This window comes from Lethenteron reissneri, chromosome 13, assembly GCF_015708825.2.
Source record: "Lethenteron reissneri isolate LAM-NWPU_2019-01 chromosome 13, ASM1570882v1, whole genome shotgun sequence".
NCBI classification, from domain to species: domain Eukaryota; kingdom Metazoa; phylum Chordata; class Hyperoartia; order Petromyzontiformes; family Petromyzontidae; genus Lethenteron; species Lethenteron reissneri.
This window is the reverse complement of record NC_083791.1, coordinates 9,186,708-9,204,184: the sequence shown is the minus strand read 5'-3', so window position 1 is coordinate 9,204,184 and position 17,477 is coordinate 9,186,708. Positions and strand designations below refer to the sequence as shown.

At 51.7% G+C, this 17,477-nt stretch overlaps 1 protein-coding gene across 1 annotated transcript in view; it reads right to left on the bottom strand.

Moving 5' to 3' along the window:
• LOC133342078 (protein CEPU-1-like) overlaps nt 1-17,477 on the bottom strand; it is a 213,418-nt gene that overhangs the window by 69,327 nt on the left and 126,614 nt on the right. Inside the window, exon 2 of the mRNA XM_061551000.1 lies at nt 14,275-14,353. Coding sequence (XP_061406984.1) covers nt 14,275-14,353 — 79 coding nt within the window. The remainder of the gene's footprint in view (nt 1-14,274; nt 14,354-17,477) is intronic.

The following is a 17,477-nucleotide window of genomic DNA, read 5'->3' as shown; positions in this document are numbered from 1 at the left end:
CTCCATCCCCCCCTCCTTTTTTTTACAATCAGTGGAAACAAGAAGATGCTCGGTGTAGTCGGCACTTTGCTTCGTTCATCATTTTGTAAAAAATTTTTTTGTAAACTTAGCTTTATGTAAAACCCCCACCTCCCGCTCACTCTCTCGCTCACTCTCTCGTTCACTCTCTCTCTTTCTCCCCTCCCTCCCCCCGACTCCCCCCCCGCTCCCCGATCCTCAACCCTGCATTCGTCTGCGAGTCGAAGTGGCCTTCGCTCCTCGATGAACGCCCCACGTCACCCGCTATTGCCGTGTCGGCGCCACTCTCGTCTGTGCGAATGTTCATTGCATCGGTGATAACCCAGGGCTCTCTCTCCCTCCCTCCCTCTCCCCCTCTCCCCCCTCCCTCTCTCTCTCTCGCTCGCTCTCACACAAACGAGAGATTTATGCTCGGTCTCTTTAGCTCGCCGTCGGCTTTTAAACGCAATACGAAACGTGAACTCACTCACTCACTCATCGTGAACTCACTCATCTTCTTGGTTCTTTCGGTAAAGTCACGTAGAAGGGAAGTAATAAAATAATAAAAATAAAACATAATAAAACAATTCTCAAATTTTGTGAGAATTGTTTTATTATGTTTTATTTTTATTATTTTATTACTTCCCTTCTACGTGACTTTACCGAAAGAACCAAGAAGATGAATCCCTGCAGTCACGAAAGCTTTAAATCGAAAAGTGAACTCACTCACTCATCGACCGTTTGCCACACCCACCCACACGCAGTGCCTTATGAAGCTAGTACGGGGCCTGTAGCATGTCATGTTATAAAGGTGCCCTAAATAAAATAAAAAGACGTAAATATTAAAACAGACAAATGTTTTCACTTGCACAGTAAAGTAATTGTATTTGTTCATTTTCTATACAGCCAGATAATGCGACAAATCGATAACACTAAACACCCCGGTCGTTCATAAAGTTGAAGGCGGTATAGTACTATAGTAATAGAGAATCAACCGGAATTGATAGCTTGAAAGCATTCAGCGCGGGGCCCTTGAAAGTGCGGGGCCCGTAGCTATGTAGTAGTAGCTACTACATATTTAGCTACTTTTGCTACTAGGATCATCCGGCACTGCCCACACCGCTAAACAATCCACCATCTCACACTCGCCCACCCGCTCGATCGCCCGCCCGCCCACCCATTCACTCACTCCTCCTGCAAATTGGACTCATCCCTCGGTCTCTGGAGCACCCGCTTGGCCTTGGCAGGAAAATCTCAAACGTGGTACTCGAACGGACTCGGTCACTCATCAACTCAACCATTTACCCACTCGCTCCCCATGCATCGTCAACATAGGATACAATACGTACAGCAAAGATAAAGATCCCCCGTATAGCCTTAACGTACTTTTGGGGCAAGTGCTCTGAGCGACCACCTATGAAGGCCGGCACGGCACACGAGGGGGTGGGTGGCAAGCACCATGCCCGGCCGCCTTTGTCTCCCCAGTGGCGATGATTACACACCGAACCAGGCACTCATTTGATGCTGAGTGTATCTAGAAGAGGCCCAGTACCGGTTCAGATAATCGTCACCGGTGTTGGCTGTGCGCGGGAATCGAACTCGGGTCGCCGAGTTCATAGCGCAGCGTAGCGCTAACCGCTACACCACCGCTCCAACCACACAAGACGAAGACAAAGCTCCCCCGTGTACCCTTAACAGACTGTCGGGGCAAGTGCTGTTAGCGAGCACCCTATGAAGGCCACGTACACACGAAGACACCACTACACGCGCCCCTTCGAGCACGCCACGGAGACATCATCGGTGGGGACAGACCCAAAGGGTCTATCAATGGTGGGGGGGGGGGGGGTGTTGGGGTGATGAGGTCGGGAGGGGGGCTTGTGGGGGAGCGGTAGTGTAGCGGGTAGCGCGACGCGCCACGAACCCTGGGACCCCAGTTCGATTCCCGCTCGCGGCCAACGCCGGTGGCGATGAAAGTCGTCAGTGGAGAGGCTGACGGAGAGAAGGAGAGACATTGAACAGGTGGCCAATTGTATGAATGTGTAATCGCTTTAATTATATCTGAAGCGGTCCTGGGCCTCCCCTAGGTCGACTCAGCCTCGAATGAGTACCTGGTGCCATAGCAGTCAACCCATAGGGGTTTTACCCCGTATTCTTGTACAGGGAAATTGAGTCAATACGGGCAAGAAATGTGTTGTTCTATTTGTTTGTGTTTCTCCCTTGCGATGGGACTTTGTAGGATGAACGTTGAGGTATGTAAGGGGCACGGGGTGACCAATAACGTCTGAATTGGTCTTCGTGTGCCGTTCCGGCCTTCATAGGTGCTGCTCGCTTACAGCACTTGCCCCAACGGTCTGCTCCAGGCTGCACGGGGGATCTTTGCTTTTTTGGGGGGTGGTTGGGCAAGTGGTGCGAGATGGATTGGAAGGGGGCCGAGATCGGTTGAACACGTGGGTAGACTTTGGCCACCAATTCCCCGCCTGACGAAGCTGTCCGCCGTCGGTGCCGTCATCACCAAACGGCGACGTCGCGGCATACACACACACGTGTTGTCAACACACACACACGTGTTGTCAACTCTCACGTGTGTCATCAACTCACACACGTGTTGTCAACACACACACGTGTTGTCAACTCACACGCGTGTTCTAAACTCACACACACGTGTTCTAAACTCACACGCGTGTTCTAAACTCACACACACGTGTTCGAAACTCACACGCGTGTTGTCAACACACACACGTGTTCTAAACTCACACACGTGTTGTCAACTCACACACGTGTTGTCAACTCACACACGTGTTGCCAACACACACACATGTTGTCAACACACACACGTGTTCTAAACTCACACGCGTGTTGTCAACGCACACACACGTGTTGTCAACTCACACACGTGTTGTCAACTCACACACGTGTTGTCAACTCACACACGTGTTGTCAACACACACACGTGTTGTCAACTCACACACACGTGTTATCAACACACACACACACGTGTTGTCAACACACACACGTGTTGTCAACTCACACACACGTGTTATCAACACACACACACACGTGTTGTCAACACACACACGTGTTGTCAACACACACACGTGTTGTCAACACACACACGTGTTGTCAACTCACACACACGTGTTGTCAACACACACACGTGTTGTCAACACACAAAAGTGTTGTCAACTCACACACGTGTTGTCAACTCACACACGTGTTGTCAACTCACACACACGTGTTGTCAACACACACACGTGTTGTCAACTCACACACGTGTTGTCAACACACACACGTGTTGTCAACACACACACGTGTTGTCAACTCACACACACGTGTTATCAACACACACACACACGTGTTGTCAACACACACACGTGTTGTCAACTCACACACACGTGTTATCAACACACACACACACGTGTTGTCAACACACACACGTGTTGTCAACACACACACGTGTTGTCAACACACACACGTGTTGTCAACTCACACACACGTGTTGTCAACACACACACGTGTTGTCAACACACAAAAGTGTTGTCAACTCACACACGTGTTGTCAACTCACACACGTGTTGTCAACTCACACACACGTGTTGTCAACACACACACGTGTTGTCAACTCACACACGTGTTGTCAACACACACACGTGTTGTCAACACACACACGTGTTGTCAACACACACACGTGTTGTCAACACACACACGTGTTGTCAACACACACACGTGTTGTCAACTCACACGCGTGTTGTCAACTCACACACACGTGTTGTCAACACACACACGTGTTGTCAACTCACACACACGTGTTGTCAACACACACACGTGTTGTCAACACACACACGTGTTGTCAACTCACACACACGTGTTGTCAACACACACACGTGTTGTCAACACACACACGTGTTGTCAACTCACACACGTGTTGTCAACTCACACACACGTGTTGTCAACACACACACGTGTTGTCAACACACACACACGTGTTGTCAACTCACACACGTGTCGTCAACTCACACACGTGTTGTCAACTCACACACGTGTTGTCAACACACAAAAGTGTTGTCAACACACGCGTGTTGTCAACACACACACGTGTTGTCAACACACACACACGTGTTGTCAACACACAAAAGTGTTGTCAACACACACACACGTGTTGTCAACTCACACACGTGTCGTCAACTCACACACGTGTTGTCAACTCACACACGTGTTGTCAACACACAAAAGTGTTGTCAACACACGCACACGTGTTGTCAACACACACACGTGTTGTCAACACACACACACGTGTTGTCAACACACGCGTGTTGTCAACTCACACACGTCTTGTCAACTCACACACACGTGTTGTCAACACACACACGTGTTGTCAACACACAAAAGTGTTGTCAACACACACACACGTGTTGTCAACTCACACACGTGTTGTCAACTCACAAAAGTGTTGTCAACACACACACACGTGTTGTCAACTCACACACACGTGTTGTCAACACACACACGTGTTGTCAACACACACACACGTGTTGTCAACACACACACGTGTTGTCAACACACACACGTGTTGTCAACTCACACACACGTGTTGTCAACACACACACGTGTTGTCAACACACACACACGTGTTGTCAACACACGCGTGTTGTCAACTCACACACGTGTTGTCAACTCACACACACTTGTTGTCAACACACACACGTGTTGTCAACACACTAAAGTGTTGTCAACACACGCGTGTTGTCAACTCACACACGTGTTGTCAACTCACAAAAGTGTTGTCAACACACACACACGTGTTGTCAACTCACACACACGTGTTGTCAACACACACACGTGTTGTCAACACACACACACGTGTTGTCAACACACACACGTGTTGTCAACACACAAAAGTGTTGTCAACTCACACACACATGTTCTAAACTCACACACGCGTGTTGTCAACTCACACACACGTGTTGTCAACTCACACACGTGTCGTCAACTCACACACGTGTTGTCAACTCACACACGTGTTGTCAACTCACACACACGTGTTGTCAACACACACACGTGTTGTCAACACACAAAAGTGTTGTCAACACACACACACGTGTTGTCAACTCACACACGTGTTGTCAACTCACAAAAGTGTTGTCAACACACACACACGTGTTGTCAACACACACACGTGTTGTCAACACACACACGTGTTGTCAACTCACACACACGTGTTGTCAACACACACACGTGTTGTCAACACACACACACGTGTTGTCAACACACGCGTGTTGTCAACTCACACACGTGTTGTCAACTCACACACACGTGTTGTCAACACACACACGTGTTGTCAACACACAAAAGTGTTGTCAACACACGCGTGTTGTCAACTCACACACGTGTTGTCAACTCACAAAAGTGTTGTCAACACACACACACGTGTTGTCAACTCACACACACGTGTTGTCAACACACACACGTGTTGTCAACTCACACACACGTGTTGTCAACACACACACGTGTTGTCAACACACACACACGTGTTGTCAACACACACACGTGTTGTCAACACACAAAAGTGTTGTCAACTCACACACACGTGTTGTCAACTCACACACGTGTTGCCAACACACAGACACGTGTTGTCAACTCACACACACATGTTCTAAACTCACACACGCGTGTTGTCAACTCACACACACGTGTTGTCAACTCACACACGTGTCGTCAACTCACACACGTGTTGTCAACTCACACACGTGTTGTCAACTCACACACACGTGTTGTCAACTCACACACGTGTTGTCAACAGTCGTGAGGTCTTCGCTCTCCAACTCACAGCCGGCTGTGCTGAAGCAGTCACTAATTGGCACAACGCTTGCTAATTGGCTGTGATGCGTATGCGGTGGTAGTGGTGGTGCGTTAACGAAACACGTGTGGATATAAAAACTTTTTTTGTGGGGGTCAAGATGAAGAGAGAGGGTGGAGTTGGGAGATGAAGAGAGAGAGAGAGACGGTACTTTTGATTTTATGATTTTAATCGTAATTTATTTAATTGAGATGCGAATGACCTCTCCGCTTGTTCAACTACGATGTGGAATATTAAATATTGGGGCGGGGGGCTGACGGAGAGAGATATTAAACAGTTGGCAATTACATGAATTTGTAATCGCTTTAAGTGAATGACGAATTCATTACAGGATCCGAAGCGGTTTGCCTTTTCCCCTCCGAACGAGTTCAGCATTGTGCTGATACTATTCAACTATGAAACTATTTTATATATTTTTTATTTGTACAGGTAAGGTCCCCCGAGGAGCATGAATAGCTCTGTTGTCCGAAGAGACCTGACCACCGCAAAAAATGATAGGTCATTCTGAATGTTTAGGGAAAAACCCCGCAGCAAAAATCCACGCGATCACGGGGAGTGAGAGAGAGACACCGCAAACTCCAAATATACAGCAGCAGGCGTCAGAGGTCGGGATCACCCGTATACCAGGCGAGGTAGTTAACATCTCCTAGCCACCGTGGCAAACATGGTCAGTGACGAGGAGTCTATTTTGTCACGTGAGGGCCCAAGGTTCATATTTGACCTTGGTAGTGAAAGGTCAAGGTTCAATCGCTTATCCTGTGGTATAACTGCCCCATCCTTACTCTTTGGTTCTTTCGGTAAAGTCACGTAGATGAAAAATAAAAATTTTTTAAAAAATTATAAAATGAAAATAACTAAATTAAATCACGACGTTTCGGAGGCAACACAAGCCTCCGTCATCAGGTGGAACAGCCACAGCAAAATTACTACTGACTACAGTAATTTAGCTTGTGTTGCCTCCGAAACGTCGTGATTTAATTTAGTTATTTTCATTTTTATTATTTTTAATATTATTTTTATTTTTCATCTGCGTGACTTTACCGAAAGAACCAAAGAGTATGGACCCTTGCAGTCACGAAAACTTGAAATCTAGAATGCCCCATCCATCACCACCCTGCCAACCCCTATCCTCCATCAGCTCCCTACCCCGTTAACGCTGCTGATGGACGACTGATGTGTACGTTCTTGTGCAAAAAAAAAAAACTGGTTTAATACCGTAAACAATAAATAATTTGCAATAGTCTAGGGCATTCAAACATTCCGATGATGATGGCGGCGGTAATTGTGATGACAGTTTTGATAATTATATCCCAGTCCCTGCTGATGATGCTGATGATGCTGCTGCTGGTAATGCACAGAGCCATGCAGAATCAACTGGGATGAGGAAAACAACAGTGACATTTGACGTGATCGCTACAGACACAGATGCACAACATACACAGGGGCACACACACACACAAAGATCCCCCGTATAGCTTTAACAGACTGTCAGGGCAAGTGCTGTTAGCGAGCACATATGAGGACAAACGAGTGGGGTGGGTGGTCAGCACCACACCCGAACGCCTTTGTCTCCCGAGTAGTGATGTAGACACACTGCACCAGGGACTCATTTGAGGCTGAGTCGACCTAGGGGAAGCCCGGGGCCCGTTCAGATAATCGTTACTGGTGTTGGCCGTGAGCGGGAATCGAACTCGGGTTTGTAGCACAGCGCGCTCACCGCTACACTCCAAGGATAGTGGTTTGCTGCTGATAATCATGCTAATGATGAATAGAATGCCGATTATTACAATGCTAATGATGTACACTGCTGATGATGAATATAATACTGATGATGAATACACTGCTGATGATGATTATACTGCTGATGATGATAATGTTGATGATGAATACACTGCTGATGATGATAATGCTGATGATGATTCTTATAATGCTGATGATGAACACACTGATGATTAACACACTGTTGATGATGACGAACACACGGCTGATGATGATGAATGACTGCACTAACACCGAGTCTTGAGACAAGAGCACTCACCCCTGCCCCCAACCCCCCCCCCCCCCCCCAAATTTGAAGATTCGCGTGAGAGCAGAGAGGGCAGAGTGAAAACTTGAAACAGAAACTCTGCAGGATGCCACGCGGAGCCATTAGCAGCGCCCTCACTCCCCATTCCTCCATCTCACTGCCTCCCACTCCCTCCGCCTGTATCTCCCACTCACTCCATCTTACTCACTCACTCACTCTTACTTACTCACTCCTTTTCAACTCACTCATTCCCTCCTTCTCACTCACTCTTACTCACTCACTCTGTCCGTCTCTCCCAACCTCTCACTCACTCATTCACTCTCTCCTCTTCCTACATATCCCACTCACTCCCTCTCACTCTCTCCGCCCGCCTCTCACACTCCCTCGCGATCGCTATCTCCCTCTCACTCACTCATTACCTCTCATTCCCTCGACACTCTAACTCATTCCCTCGCCCTCCCAATACTCCAGCCCCCCATCTCACTCTCCCCTCCTACCGCTCCACCACTCCAACAGTAACTCCGTTAGGTAAAGTCACGTGGAAGGGAATCCCTCCATCTCGCACCACTTGCCCAAGCCTCATCCTTTTTAAATCCTTTATATTAAGTTCACTTGCTTGCTTGCGCGCTTACGACCGTGCAAATCTTTCGGTCGAGCTGACATTTTGCACACAGACTCGTTGTGCGTGACAATTAATTTTCGTGAAATTTTTCCCCCAAAATTTTACACTTTTTAGGGAAATTTTTTTATATGTAATTACCAATTGCTTAATGGTGGCAAGCAATCATCTGACCCATAGGTGGCAGCCATCTCAAGCCAGAGGACGAGAGGACGCTAGCCGCCACGCATATAAAGGATTTATAGTGAAAAACTTTGTTTTTACGGGTTATTTTTTTTCAAATTTTCTTGCTGTGGATTTCACACCTGATGATGATTGCTTGTGTTGCAGTCGAAACGTCGTGAGAATTTTTATTGTTTTATATTAGTATTATTTTATTAGTTTCCTTCTACGTGACTTTACCGAAAGAACCAAGAATATGAATCCCTGCAGTCACCAAAGCTTTAAATCAAAATTAACTCCGTTGTTAGTGGTGGCTACGGGCCGTTGCCACCGAAGCTAGCTGGGTAGCTGGCTGCACGGGATTTCTTTTCCCCGTACAACAAATTGAACATCGAGTTGAGTTGAAAGGGTGGCAGGGAAGACGTTTAACGGAGAGTTTGGAGTAACGAAGACAGAAGTCTTACCACGGTTCATTCAAATCGGCTCTAAGGTTACAATCCGTGCTCCTACGAACGTCATGTGTGTCTGTGTGTGTCCCTGTGTGTCTGTGTGTCTATGTGTGTCCCTGTGTGTCTATGTGTGTCCCTATGTCTGTGTCGCTCTCCGTCTGTGTGTGTGTCCCTGTGTCTGTGTGTCTGTGTGTGTCTCTCTGTGTCTGTGTAGCTCTCCGTCTGTGTGTCTGTGCGTGTCCCTGTGTCTGTGTGTCTGTGTGTGTCCCTGTGTCTGTGCGTGTCCCTATGTCTGTGTGTGTGTCCCTGTGTCTGTGCGTGTCCCTGTGTCTGTGTGTGTGTGTCCCTGTGTCTGTGTGTGTGTCCCTGTGTCTGTGTCGCTGTCCGTCTGCGTGTGTGTGTGTCCCTGTGTCTGTGCGTGTGTGTGTGTCCCTGTGTCTGTGCGTGTGTGTGTCCCTGTGTCTGTGTGTCTGTGTGTCCCTGTGTCTGTGCGTGTCCCTATGTCTGTGTGTGTGTGTCCCTGTGCTCTTGCGTCCCATTCCCGCTCACGGCTAAAGTCAGTGACACATTTCTGAACCGACCCTGGGCCACCCCTAGGTCGACTCGTCCTCAAATGAGCACGCGGTGTGCAAACATCGGCACTGGGGAGACAAAGGCGGCCGGGCGTGGTGCTGACCACCCGCCCCCTCGTGTGCCGTGCCGGCCTTCATAGGTGCTGCTCGCTAACAGCGCTTGCCTATGCGTGTACGTGTGTACATCAACGCAATGCATTTAATATTAACAACATTCATCTCAAACCCCTCCCGCGATCTTCAGCTCTCTACCGCCTCCTCTTACCTCTCCCTCCCTCTTCCTCCCCCTCTCCCTCCCCCACTCCCTCTCCCTCCCCCACTCCCTCCCCCTCTCCCTCTCCCCCCCTCTCCCTCCCCCTCTCCCTCTCCCCCCCTCTCCCCCCCTTTCCCTCCCCCTCTCCCTCCCTCGCTCCCTCCCCCCTTCTCCCTCCCCCTCTCCTCCCCCTCTCCCTCCATCTCCAACCCCCTCCCCTTCTCCTCCCCCTCTCCCTCGCTCCCTCTCCATCCACCTGCCCACATCCCTCCCTCCCGCGCCTCTTGCCTCCTCCCAACCCTGAGCCCCGCGTCTCCCCCCACCCCGCGCCCCGCCCTCACCTCATCCCCCGCCACCCCCTCCCCTCGGGTCACCCCTCCCCTCCCTCCCCCCCACCGCGTGCCCTCCCCCCCTCCCCGCGCCTCTACCGCACGTGCGCGCGCACGTGCCGCCCCAAACGTAGCACGCGCAGCAGGATACCCGCCCCACCCCTCCCCTCATCTCCCCCCCCACAGCCCCCACCCCTCTGCCTCATCCACCACAACCCCCTCCCCTCCTGCACAGCACAGCGTGCAACGCGCATTTGAGAAATTGACGGTCCCTCCCTCCCCTCCCTCTCTCCTCCCCTCCCTCCTCCCTCCCTCCTCCCTTCAATCCCTCCCTCCGTCTGTTCCTCTCTCCCTCCTTTTTTATTTTTTATTTTTTTTTATTTTTTTCCCTCCCTCCTCCCCTCCCTGCCCCCTCCTCGCCCTCCCTCCCTCCGCTCCCTCCCTCTCAACTCCCCTCCCTCCTCCCTTCAATCCCTCCCTCCGTCCGTTCCTCTCTCCCTCCTTTTAATTTTTTTAAATTTTTTACAATTTTTTCCCTTCCTCCTCCCCTCCCTGCCCCCTCCTCCTCGCCCTCCCTCCCTCCGCTCCCTCCCTCCCTCCTCCCCTCCCCCCTCCCTCCCTCCTCTCCCTCCCCTCCACCCTCCCTCCCTCCCCTCCCTCCTCCGCTCCCTCCACCCCTCCTCCCTCCCTCTCTCCCTCCGTTTCTCCCAATCTCTTTCTGCCGCTCTCCATCATCTCCGTGGTTACCGGGAAGGAGCGATGGCACCGTGGATTGCGGCCTTGCGCTCTGGACCCGGTACACCTGAGTTCGAATCCCAGGGCACGGCTAACATCAGTGGCGGAAAAAAACACGCACACTCCAAATATACAGCAGGCGTCAGGGTCGTGGGTTCGATCCCGGCCCTGACGCCTGCTGTACATTTGGAGTTCGCGGTGCGAGATGTCAACTTCCTCGCCTGGTATGCAGGAGGTCGTGGGTTCGATCCCGACCGTGACCCCTGCTGTTGTATATTTGGAGTTCGCGTGTCTTTTTCTCACCGTGCTCGCGTGGATTTTTCTCCGGGTCCTCCGATTTCCTCCCCCCCTCCCCCTCCACATTTAGAATAAACATCACGCGTTTTAGAGTGATTTGGCTGCTATAAATGTCCACACGGTGATAGGCCAACTTGGTTGAGCGATCGTTTGTGATAGCCAGGGAGAGCTTCTGAAAAAAAACAAGAGAGCTCTTGCAGCTCAGTAGGACCTTAACCGGCAAAATAAAATAAAAAAATAAAGGCGGCTTCCTTTGTTGTCAAAGCAATTAGAGTGGTCGATCCGTCGACTGCCTGGACGCGCTTGAGCACTGACCTTTCGTGACCTCCATTGCTTACATGCATTTCTAAAAACGTATACATCTATTTATCCATTTGTGCTTTTCCGAAGGGGGGGAGGGGGGGGCGGGGGGTGGGGGAGCCGGTTAAAGTATTCAACTTTGACACAGGGTTCGTGAGAAACACGGACATTGACAAAATGACATTTTCAACCAAAGCTGCAGAAAAATGCTGCCTGCAATTGACAGTGACATTCAGAGAGAGAGAGGAACGCGTGGATTCGGAGAACGTCCACACACACGCCAGTTCGAGTGTTCACACACCCACTGGTAATGGAATTCATCTGGAGATTGTGCAGAACTTAGCCGCAGGGCAAGACGAAACAATGGTGCGACGGCCGGGCCCTCCGCTAGGTCGACTCAGCCTCAAATGCGTAGTGTGTATACATCGCCACTTGGGAGACAAAGGCGGCCGCGTGTGGTGCTGGCCACCCAGGCCGGCGTTCGTGGGTGCTGCTGCTCGCTTACAGCACTTGCCCCAAACGGCCTGTGAAGGCTATACGGGTCATCTTTATCTTTGTGCACGTGTGTGCGAGTGGGGAGCGGTAGAGTAGTGGTTAGCGCTGCGCTATGAACCCGGCAATTCGAGGTCGATTCCCGCTCACGCCCAAACAGCCAGTGACGATTATTTGAACCGGTCCTAGGCCTCCCCTAGGTCGACTCAGCCTCAAATGCGTAGTGTGTATACATCGCCACTTGGGAGACAAAGGGGGCCGGGCGTGTTGCTGGCCACCCACCACCTCGTGTCCCCTTCCGGCCTTCAAAGATGCTTCTCTCTAACTGCACTTGCCCCAACATTCTCTGGAGCCTATTCGCGTGGATCTTTGTCTTTGTGTGTGTGAGATAGAGACACGGGGGGGGGTGGTTGAAGAGAGGGGAGCAATGGCTCGAGGCGGCGGTGATGGCTCGCGATTGGCTAAGTTCATTAATTAACTACACCGATGTTCAAGGTGATCTCATTTGGCCCGTGGACGATGGGGCTATTTGCGGTCTGTTGAGGGAGCGGCGAATCGTTAGGATTGTCCTTCCGCTGGTCACAATCACACATACATTATAGAGGAATTGCTGTTTTGGAAACGGGGGGCGCTGGGGAGGGGGGGAGTAAGATCGCGTTAATAGGGGCTGTCCTTAAATGACGTCACGCACCTGGGGGGGAGGGGCGGGGTCAGACATTTGTGACGATGTGTGACGAGGGGGGGAGGTTTGAGAAATGTGACGTCACATCAAAATGCGCAACTTTAAATAAATGTAGACAACACGTTCTACTTAATTAAATAGACGTTTAAAAAATGTTTTCTCCTACAACATCAGAGTGCAGCGCCACGTTAAATACGCACTACAATGACAATAGTTTAAAGCGATTTGAAGCATGTTTTATTTTCAAAATGGAAATATGGTTTTAGGGGGGGGGGCAGAGCGTTGTGACGTCATATATGAGGGGGGGGGTCTGACTTTTTGCGACGCCGTGTGACGAGGAGGGGGGGGGGGGGTCAAAAATCGTCCAAAATCGCGTGACGTCATTTATGGACGGCCCCATATTACGACGTCGTTAAACCCGCCACCACTCGACCGCATAGCCAATGAGTAAGGGTTCGTGACGTCAACAAAAAAACGTGGCGATGAGTTTATGGGCTCAGCACGCCGATGCGTTTGGAGGGCTAAACGAACGATCTGTAACAGCTTGTGAATGCCATTGGTACCTCATTTGCCAGTAAAAAATATGATAATTGTTTTTTTACCCTTTTACCTGGCAACAAAACTGACACCTTTTTTACGAGGAGTCATGTTTGCATAGACCACAATACCTGCAGTCATAATGCAAACAAAAAACATAACTCTGATAATGTATGTGCACTGTCCTTGAAGTTGAGTTGTGCGCCTTTTGGCGTCATCTGGTCCAACACCATGTGAGACGAGGCTCTAAGGAAAGCTGTCTCGGGTGTGGACCAATCAGTGACAGCCTTAACAGACTGTTGGGGCCATGGTGGACCAGCCCGTGTGTGGCTGCCTGTGTGCAGCTGTTTGTGTGTGACTGCCTGTGTGTGGCTGTCTGTGTGTGACTGCCTGTGTGTGACTGCCTGTGTGTGACTGCCTGTGTGCAGCTGCCTGTGTGCGGCTGCCTGTGTGTGACTGTCTGTGTGTGACTGCCTGTGTGTGACTGCCTGTGTGTGACTGTCTGTGTGTGGCTGTCTGTGTGTGGCTGCCTGTGTGCAGCTGCCTGTGTGTGACTGTCTGTGTGTGACTGCCTGTGTGTGACTGCCTGTGTGTGACTGCCTGTGTGTGACTGCCTGTGTGCAGCTGCCTGTGTGTGGCTGCCTGTGTGCAGCTGCCTGTGTGTGACTGTGTGTGACTGCATGTGTGTGACTGCCTGTGTGTGACTGCCTGTGTGTGACTGCCTGTGTGTGGCTGCCTGTGTGCAGCTGCCTGTGTGTGACTGTCTGCGTGTGACTGTCTGTGTGTGTCTGTGTGTGGCTGTCTGTGTGTGTCTGTGTGACTGCCTGTGTGTGACTGCCTGTGTGTGTGTCTGTGTGTGACTGCCTGTGTGTGTGTCTGTCTGTGACTGCCTGTGTGTGTGTCTGTGTGTGACTGCCTGTGTGTGTGTCTGTGTGTGACTGCCTGTGTGTGACTGCCTGTGCGTGGTTACTTGAGGAGCGCACTCTCCCCCTGGCGCACGGTGATGTTGTCCATCTGCCTCGGGAAGTCTGCAGAGCGCGCGGGGAGACCTGTGGAGAGACAAAGACGGCCAAGATTTGAGTCCCCTGCACACAGGCATGCACCCCACGCCGCCACTGCTCGCATAGGCAGCCACACACACACACGCACACACACACGCACACACACACGCACACACACACACGCACACACGCACACACACACGCACACACACGCACATACACGCACATACACGCACACACGCGCACACACACACGCACGCACACACGAACGCACACACACACGCACACACACACGCACACACACACGCACACACGCACGCGCCCTCTAGAGCATTGAACAGACTGTTGGGGCAAGTGCTGTTAGCGAAGAGCGCCTATGAAGGCCGGCACGAGTGGGTGGCCGGCTCCGCGCCCACCCGGCCGCCTTTGTCTCCCTCGTGGAGATGTTCACACACCCTACCGGGGGTACTCATTCGAGGCTGAGTCGACCTAGGGGAGGCCCAGGACCGGTTCACAATCATCGCTCTCACTGGCGTTGGCCGTGAGCGGGAATCGAACCCGGGTCCCTGGGTTCGTAGCGCCACGCTGCGCACCCCACGTGCACACCCACAGACAGTTTCACACGCGTACACCGTGACCTTTAACTTGGGCAGGGCAATCTCTCTCTCTCCCCTCTCCTCTCCCTCCCCTCTCCTCTCTCCTCTCTTCATCTCCCCCCCCCCCCTTAACTCCATCTCACTCTCCCCCTCCCATCTCGCTCGCTCCCTCCCTCCCTCTACCCTCCCTCTCCTCTCTCTCCCCTCTCCCCTACCTCCCCTCTCCTCATCTCCATAACTCCATCTCACTCTCCCCCTCCCAATCTCGCTCGCTCGCTCCCTCCCTCTCCCCTCCCTCCCTCTCCACTCCCTCCCTCTCCCCTCCCTCCCCTCTCCCCTACCTCCCCTCTCCCTCCCCTCTCCTCTGCTCATCTCCCCCCTTTAACTCCATCTCACTCTCCCATCTCGCTCGCTCCCTCCCTCTCCTCTCTTCATCTCCCCCCCCCTTAACTCCATCTCCCTCCTATCTCTCTCCCTCCCATCTCCCTCCCTCCTACCCGCCTCCTCCTTTCTCCTCTCTCCTCTCTCTCTCAGAATTTCATCTCGCAGATGTGCAACGAATCCACCAATTGTTGCGATGTGCGATCATAAAGCACACACACACAATGACACCGTGACAAAGACACCCCCGCGTGGCCTAACACAGAGCGCCCGAGGGCAAGTGTCGTTAGCGAGCACACGAAGGGGGGGGGGGGATGGCCAAGCACCACATCCTCCACGGCCGTGCATGCTTGCGAGTTGAACTTCTTTCGCGCCGTACGTAGACAGCCGTGCTCATTGGGGAGGTGCGTAGGGAAGCACAACACGACAAACCTGCCACACCCCCCGCTCCCCCCAGTGCTGAAGTTTATGCACCGCACGAGATACTAATTTGAGGCTGAGTAGATCTAGGGGAGAGGCCCAGGACCCGGTTGAGAAATTCACCGTGAGCGGGATTCTAACTTCGGCTCGCTGGGTTCTGTAGCTCACCGCGCGCCCCCCCTCCCCCCACACACAAGACAAAGATCCCCCGTGTAGCCTGTAACAGACTGTTGGGGCAAGTGCTGTTAGCGAGCAGCACCTATGAAGGCCGGTACGGCGGGTGGGTGGCCAGCACCACACCAGGACCGCCTTTGTCTCCCCGCAGTGCTGACGTGTACACGAACAGCGCCAAGGCCCAATTTAAGGCTGAGTCGACCTAGGGAAGGTCTAGGACCTGTTCAGATATTTGCCACCGATTTTTTTTTTGTTCGGGACGTGAGCGGAAATCGAACTCGGGAAAGCCCGGTCCCGTAGCGCGGTGCGCTAACCGCTGCGCCACCGCTCTCACTACACACGGACACGAATGACTGAGGCACACACACACGGCTGCGGGCAACACACGGACAGAGATGCACAGCGCTGACACGGTGACACAAAAGACGCACAATCAGACACGAACTCAGCGCTCAGACGCACGCTCATTAACACCAGTTAGGCCGTGTCCGTGTAGGCTCATGAATAATTAAAGCCCCATTAGTGATCTCCTTGCGAGCCTCATTAGGGGGGGGGGGGCAGGGGGAGGTGGAGGGGTAGGCAGGGGGGGGGGGGCATGGTTATTGAGGGGAATCTACACACCGTGCCCTCTCTGGTTCGAAACAAATACCGCGGTGACCCCTAACACGTAGACCTAACACGAGCCCTAACCCTTACTCTTGACCCTTAACCCCTAGAATTAACCCTAACACAAGCCCTAACTCATACTCTTGACCCTTAACCTCTAAACCTAACCCTAACACGAGCCCTAACCCTTACTCTAGACCCTAAACCCCTAGCCTTAACCCTAACACAAGCCCTAACCCTTACTCTTGAGCCTTAACCCCTAGACTTAACCCTAACACGAGGCCTAACCCATATTCTTGACCCTTAACCCCTAGACTTAACCCTAACACGAGCCCTAACCCTTACTCTTGACCCTTAACCCCTAGCCTTAACCCTAACACAAGCCCTAACCCATACTCTTGACCCTTAACCCCTAGACTTAACCCTAACACGAACCTTAACCCATACTCTTGACCCTTAACCCCTAGACTTAACCCTAACACGAGGCCTAAACCATACACTTGACCCTTAACCCCTAGACTTAACCCTAACACGAGGCCTAACCCTTACTCTTGACCCTAAACCCCTAGCCTTAACCCTAACACGAGGCCTAACCCATACACTTGACCCTTAACCCCTAGACTTAACCCTAACACGAGCCTTAACCATTACTCTTGAACCTAAACCCTAGCCCTAACCACTAACCCTAACCCCTAACCATTAGCCCTAACACGAGCCCTAACCCATACTCTTGACCCTAAACCCATAGCCCTAACCCATAGCCATAACCCCTAGCCCTAACCCTAACACGAGCTCTATCCCTGACACTCGACCTAACGCTAACTCGAACACTAACCCCAAGCTCTATCCCTGACACGAGCCCGAACAATACACCGACCCTTAACCCCAACGCTGACACGAAGCCATCACGCGAACAATCTCTCCCGACCTCGAATCACATCGCTGACCAACCCCCCCCCCTCCCAAAACAAACCCCAACAGGCATTAATAGGCGC